The 7,506-nt window shown below is 30.7% G+C and overlaps 1 protein-coding gene across 1 annotated transcript in view; it reads left to right on the forward strand.

The window, feature by feature from the left end:
- Sycp2 (synaptonemal complex protein 2) overlaps nucleotides 1-6,985 on the forward strand; it is a 73,353-nt gene extending 66,368 nt beyond the window's left edge. The window contains 10 exon segments of the mRNA XM_047540362.1: nucleotides 460-648; nucleotides 1,465-1,555; nucleotides 1,805-1,957; nucleotides 2,458-2,585; nucleotides 3,761-3,855; nucleotides 3,969-4,068; nucleotides 4,649-4,707; nucleotides 4,847-4,925; nucleotides 5,036-5,092; nucleotides 6,209-6,985. Coding sequence (XP_047396318.1) covers nucleotides 460-648; nucleotides 1,465-1,555; nucleotides 1,805-1,957; nucleotides 2,458-2,585; nucleotides 3,761-3,855; nucleotides 3,969-4,068; nucleotides 4,649-4,707; nucleotides 4,847-4,925; nucleotides 5,036-5,092; nucleotides 6,209-6,286 — 1,029 coding nt within the window. The 3' untranslated portion in view covers nucleotides 6,287-6,985.
- Nucleotides 6,986-7,506: the final 521 nt, after the last annotated feature.

Here is a 7,506-nt window from a genome sequence, read left to right on the forward strand (position 1 = left end):
TGCTGTTTTAATTTTGTATAGGAACATCAAGTTTTATATCTAGAACAGTCTTACTAAATGTTATGATATTCTGCACAGATTCTTTTAGCTGTGCTATATAGACAATTATATACACTATTACTCATAATAATTTTTGCAATTTCTGTTCTAATCCTTCTACTTAATGTTGTCTTGTTAAGGTTGACTTTGACCTCTGTAGCATACTTCTGTGTCCCAGGCTTCTATACTAGGAGGGATCTTTCTCCGTATTTTTTGGTAGATACTCATCATCAAGTTAATGTTCTATTTGCCTAAGGGTGTTTTTAAAATTATAAATAGGTGTTGAATTTTAGCAGTGGATTATTAATTCCTTCAAAATTTAAGTAACATTGATTTAATTTTTCCTATTATGTTTAAAATTTTTTTGGCTTTAAACAGTTGTCCCAGTTCATTTGGATTTCTGTATGTCTTCATTCATAGCCTAGGCATATTTAAAATCAGAATAATGCAGTAGTGAATAGGAAAAATATAAATTCTGTGATATTTATATAACAAGAAACACATAATTATAACAGCTTTTCAGATATAAGCAGTTATAATTCAGAAAAATAGCTTATGGAAATTGAATCTCCAGTTATCAATGAAAATAATATAAAAAGCAAAAGAGAGGTAATATGTGATACTATAATTTTCAGTTTTTCCTTTGAGATGATTCTTATAAGAATCAAATTGTTGCTTTTAATGGTAATTTTATTATTTAAATACTTTTCAATTTCTATTACCTGAAAATCTGATGTTTAAAGTATACAGAAAGACTTAATTATAGACAAATGTATTTTGACATAAAAGTTTAAAGTTTTAAAATGAGGATAGCAAGGTCTTAAATAGTGAAGACTTAGCTGCTGAACCCCTAATTTACATATTTATAATTAGGAATGGTTTCACAATTATATAACAATTTGGTTGCTTGAGCTTCTTGCCACAATACAAGTATATCAGTCCACTATTAAAAATGTTTTAATCTATAAAATACAGACACAAGACTGAATTTTATAGCTTGGAGACAGGGTGGGATTTGAGATAGACCTAAGGCATATACAGATGAAGCTGAGCAATAACAATAACACAAATAAAGATTACTAAATTTTAAAAAAAGTATATTCCAATAGTTAAAGCAAGGTTATATGTGAAAGATGCAGTTTGGAAGAGTTTAAACCTTAAATTTTTTGTGACTCCCTATTTACTGACTTGAAGTAATGAAAAACCTAACGAGGTAAAATTGAATAGCAATAATAGGAAAAAATCAAGTTCAAAAATATTACTGTAGGATTGATAATTAGAATCGAGGTTCATTAATGGTAGTGTTAAAAGAATTGACAGCATTTGAAATTACTGATTAGGATTTGAGAAATATGGTCAAAGGTGAATCCAAGAGTACTTACAATGTTTTTTTTTTTTCCCCCTAACTTCTAATATGTATTTTAGGGAAGTCATTCACCATCTCCATTATCCATGTCTAGTGAAAAAAGAAAGAAAATACTGTTTGACATGCCTTGTGACACTACCCATGTATCAGGTTTGTAGTAAGAGTTTTTTAAAAAAATAACAGTTGTTGAAATATTAATGTGAAATTCGATTGAAAGGAACTATATATTCGAAGTCATGCCATTATTCAATTTAGTTAATATCAAAAATATAAACTAGGTAGAATTTAGTGGGCAGTTGCTTAAAACATAATTAATTGAAAGGCTTTTTAAAGGCAAGAAATTTGGGGGTATTTTAATCAAAACTGTAGCACTATTCATTATTTTTAACTATTCCTAAGGCTCCACTCAGCATCTTAGTTGTAAACGAATATACATAGAAGATAATCTCGGTAATGTCAATGAAGTGGAAATGGAAGAGGAAGAACGGAGAATCCATTTGATTCCCAAAAAACGGTGTAGAACTGATGATGCAGATCACCACACCTGCAGAGGTAGGCAGATCAAAACCCAATCTCAGCATACAACGATTTGGAAGGTGACTTCTTAGATTTTGGATGACATCATCTACCAAACAAATTCCTTTGTAAAGACAACTTTGAATAAACCCAATTTGGATTGTGTTTTGTTACAAATTTCACCTTATAAGAATAATGTAGGAAGGGTCATAGATACTCTCCTTCTGTCACTCATTACTGCATTTAAATTTTAGTAGAGTATGAATTAGTATTAGTGTGTCTCTAAAACTCATGTTAATGGTAATTTGGAAGTAGTTGAAAGCAGTTTAAAAAATATCCCAAAATGCTTCATTTTAAAGTTGCCATTTCTAGTTTAATAGCCATACCAATAGACTTTTTTAATAAATAAGAATTTTGTTTTTAAATTAAGAAAGCATAATGAGGTCTGCCTTTGATTTGTATAACCTTAAGTTATACATTGACTATGAATATAATAATGTATATTTAACTTTTAGGTGATTGTTTTTGTTTTTTAGTGTCTGAAAGCCTGTCTCCATTATCAACAAATGATTTTTCATTTCCTGAGGAGAACTGGGACAGTGAGTTTTCAGGTGTAGGGTTGATTTGTGAGAAGATCAATTCAGAATTTAAGAGGAAGATTCATGTGAGTTACCATTCTTTATAGTTTATACTCAATAATATGACAACGTACCCCATATTTTATTAGACTGTTGGCTTGTTTGATCTTTGGGTAACAAAACACCCATTCATGACTCCAACTTCCTGCATATGTGAATAACCGGAATAATTATCAGGTTAAAAAAAAAACCCTGCTTTCATGAATGGAGTTTTTCTCACTTAATCTGTCTATTGCCTATATTGTTTATTTTTCTATCAGTTCTCTCTTTTTGGTCTTATTTTCCTTTTTAGTTTCACATTTTGTTTCCTCTATGATTTTTATTTTCCTGGAAAGTTTCCCTTTCATGCCTCATCTTTAAACATTTTTTATCTCAGAGGTGACCATTAATGAGGATAGTGTGATATACTATGTTACACTGCCTGCTTTTTTCTACCAGCTCTGTATTTACTTGTGCTGGGGGTTTGTTTGTTTGTTTTTGAGACTCTAAAAACTTCAAAATGATGGGACAGACATTATTACCCTATATACACGTATGACTACACAACTGATGTGACCCTGCACCATGTCCAGCCATTTGTGCTCCATTTGTGTACAATGTGTCGAAATGCATTCTGTCATGTATAACTAATTAGAACAAATTAAAAAATAAAACCTTCAAAATGAAATGATATATGCAAAAATTCTCTCCAAAACAATATTTAATTATTCAGAATGTTTTTCTACTAATACCTTTCTCTCATATGCCTATATTGGAAATAGTTCTTTTATATTCTTCTCTGAATAAAAGATTTTTCAGCACTATCAGGGTTGTTATCAGTCCTATCTCTTGCCTGCCTTTTTCTTCTGCTCAGGGGCAAAATTGGAAATTATTTTTAATTCTATGCATCTATTTTTTAAATTTATTTTTACCTTTTTTTTTTTTTTTTTTTTTTTTGGTACTGGGGACTGAACCCAGAGGTACTCTACCACAAGCTACATCCTTAGGCTTTTTATTTTTCATTTTGAGACAAGGTCTCACCTTTGTACTGATGAGCTTGTTTATAAAATCTTCAGTTTAAATAATTGAGTTTTTAACTTTTTAGCTTTTCCAACTTTTTCTTGGTCATTTACATTTCATGGAAAGGTTTTCTTCTTCCTATGGTCTTGGTTTGATTGTTGTTTTGTGAAGATATTTTAAGTTAAAAATGAGTATTTTTCAGATCCGACATAAAATGATGGATTATTTTACTAAGCAGTCTTGGAAAACGGCTCGACAACATCTGAAAACAATGAACCATCAAATTCGGGAGTATAGGTTTGTAATAAAAATATATTCTGAAAACTTTTGAATGTTGTATATTCATCTATTGAAAATACATATTCTGGATGTTACAGTTTTTGAAGTTAATACTCTTGTTTCTTTAATAGGATTAAAAAACTTGATAAATTCCAATTTATCATCATAGAAGAGTTGGAGAATTTTGAAAAAGATTCACAGTCTTTAAAAGATTTGGAGAAGGAGTTTGCGGTTTGTACTTTTAAGAGCTTAAAGCTAACTTTAAGGTCTGGGAATGTACACTAAAGAACATGTCAAAAAACATACAACTAACTTTAAAATCTTGACTTTAAAAAGCTATAGTTAGGGGGCAGGGGATATGGTTCAGTGATGGAGTGCTTGCCTGGCATGTATGAGGTACTGGATTTGATTCTCAGCACCACATAAAAATGAATAAATAAGGTATTATGTCCCTCTACAACTAAAAAAATTTAAAAAAGCTGTAGTTAATTTGTTCTCTCAAAGCAGAAAATAAATGTTATTCTAATGCAATTTGTTCTTTAGGTCATAATTTAGTTTTATATGTTTAATCAGCTTTATATAAACATATTGCAAACAAGTTTTTGATAAATCTGATAATACAGGAGAAATCTTGAGAAATATTACCTTCAATTTTTTTCAACTCTGAAAGTATATAATATCTAGAATATTCTTATCATTTAGCCAAATTTGTTTATTTAAATTTGGAATAATAGAAATATACAAATTTCAACTTTCAGGCTTTAGTTTTCAATCATATTGAAGTACAACTAATTTTTATGCTAAAATTTAGGATTTTTGGGAAAAGATATTTCAGAAGTTCAGTGCATATCAGAGAAGTGAACAACAGAGGTTAGTATGCTGTTCTTAATGACTTCTAGAATCTGTAAAATGAGGTTTTAAAATTTTTACATTTGAAAAAATTGCATATACATACATAGCAAATTTAATTTGAATTCCTAATATAAAGGTAACTCATTTTATTTGTTAGGCTTCATCTTTTGAAAACATCATTGGATAAAAATGTCTTCTATAATACTGATTATGAAGAAACTATTTTTACATCTGAGGTATAAATTTATATTTTTATGTATGATCTTTCTTGGTTTCAGTTAGTCTGACTTTTTGCTGTAAAAACTTTGATAAGTCTCATGGGGGAAGCATGTTTACTTATTTACAGATGTGTCTGATGAAAGAGAACATGAAAATACTGCAAGACAGACTTCTGAAGGAAATGGTAAGTCTGCTGAGCTTGTAACAGGTTGTTTTTTCACAGGTTTTTCTTTTATTCTTTTTGACCTGGGAGAAGACAGTTCAAGCCAGTGACTTTTAGTTTTTAAAATAATAGGAACATAGTTACAGTAGAGAATGGGGGTAATATAAATAATGAGTTCATCCAGAGAGAGGAAAAAAAGGAATATCAATTTGTAAATGGAAAAATTAGCTGGAGGAATTACTTCTTTGCACTTCCCCCTTACCCACCCCCTTCTCCATACTAGAGATTGAACCCAGGGGCACTCTACCACCGAGCTACATCTCTAGGCCTTTTATTTTTTCATTTTAAGACAGGGTCATGCTAAGTTGCCCAGGCTGGTCTTGAACTTGTGATCTTCCTGTCTCAGCCTCCGGAGTTGCTGGTATTACAGGTGTCGCCACCATGCTTGTCTTTGCACTGTTTCTAAACACTGCACTACAGCAGGACAAAGCTATCTAGAAAGGCTGTGTAATTTAGTGAAAGACTTATTGTCCACTTGTTCAGCAGGATTTCATGTACTTATATTTGAGGATAAAAATTGTTGACTTTCCAAGGTTTGTAGAACAGCAAGTGTACCTGATAGGGTGTAAAGGCACTGGTTTGAGTAAATGTTTGGGTATCTTTCAAATGCCTAAGTACACTTTAGCATTGTTTGTAGTCTATTAGGTACATTAATATACTTTTGAAATTTTAATAGAATCTCAGTATGCTGAAATAAGTAGAGGTCCAGAATGTTGTAGCTAAGCCAGTGTAGCTTGAAGCAAACCAAAACTACCTGACTAGGTTGATCCTTCTTGAAATTTTCTTCTACATTATTTTTATTTTATTGTCATTTTAAAAAATTTAAATGTCATTGATATGGGGAAGTTATAATATTCTCGGGTCTTCTCTCAATTTTATCATCTTATATATTACGGATAATCACAGAATTATATGGACATCTTGACATAGATTCTGGTGGATTCGGTCAAATGAACACTGATACATAATATCTTTATGAAAAGGGTTGTTTTATAATGAATCCCTGAAAACAGATTAGGTTTTTTTTTTCTGTTTTATATGATAATGTAAAATCCATGATTTTTTTCTTGGTCATAGCAAGAAGAGGAACTTCTTAATGTACGCAGAGGACTGATGTCATTATTCATGGCTCATGAAAGAAATATTAATATATAAATAAGTTGTTACTACATGTTTTATCTAATTATTTGTTGTATGTAACTAAGGAAACAATAGAGTAGCCCTACAAAGAAAAAAACTACATGTCACCTAGTCAAGTGTTCCTTTGGAGGAACCCCCAAATTCAAATGCCTCCTTATGGATGAGAGAGAACCACTGTAGCTGGACTCCAAGCCCTAAAGACTTTTGTCTACACAATACTACTTTTTCTGTTTTAGAGAGGAGAGGTTTTGTGAAACCAGATAGTAAAAGGAATTGGCTTATTTTTGTAGTAATATTTATACTAGTTAAAATTACTTTAATAAATTTTACTGTGTAAAATGCATTGTAAAATTAATACCATTTGAACTAAAGTATATTATTAAAATTTAATAGTTCAGAATATGCAAGTAATAAAAATTTAGCTACACTTAAAAGAGGATGAAGTCCCAATTGAAAATGCTCACTGTAGTAGGTCATTATAGTTCACTGTTAAGAGAGATTTATTCAGTTTTGGCTTCAATGTATTAGAAGGCACTAAATGGCCTAAGATTGTTACTGTATTATCTAAATATTTTAATTCAGCCTAGAAATCAACTTATAAGCAAACTATTTGGCAAATAGTCTTTAATCTCCTGATATTGTAATATCTTGCTAGATTATTTTATCAAGCTGAGTATACATTGATATGCTTTAATATATTACAGTTGAAATAAATGCTTATTTAACTTGCATAAATATAAGATTATCATTATTTTCCCATTTTATGAGCATTGGATCAAACAAAATATCCTTCTCTAATCAGATATCTGAAGTATAATAAAATAAACAGCCTTACTGTCCCTTGCTTATTTAAGGTAACAGAGTATTCGAATACCAGTATGTGAATATGGTGGTAAAAATGGCCTCTTAGTCAAGATAAGCCAAAAACAAACACAAAACCCCCTTCATCTTAGCTCACTCAAATTCTGGCATCAACTAAGATTTATTGATAGGGTAGTAGAGTTTCTATTTCAAGAGAAAAAGTGACATCTCTGCTATAATATTAAATACTACTCAAATTGCTACTCCATTTTCCTGCAAGACTTCAGAACTAATCCCATCATGCATGACTTACTTATTTAGCTCACACTCAGTCAAATCTAAAAGACTCCTGAAATCATGTTACACTTATTCCCACACTGCACTGTATGTATGATCCATCACAAGTTCATACTTCCTCCCTACCCTTTAGTACC

Source organism: Sciurus carolinensis, chromosome 2 (assembly GCF_902686445.1).
Source record: "Sciurus carolinensis chromosome 2, mSciCar1.2, whole genome shotgun sequence".
In the NCBI taxonomy this organism is placed as follows: Eukaryota; Metazoa; Chordata; class Mammalia; order Rodentia; family Sciuridae; genus Sciurus; species Sciurus carolinensis.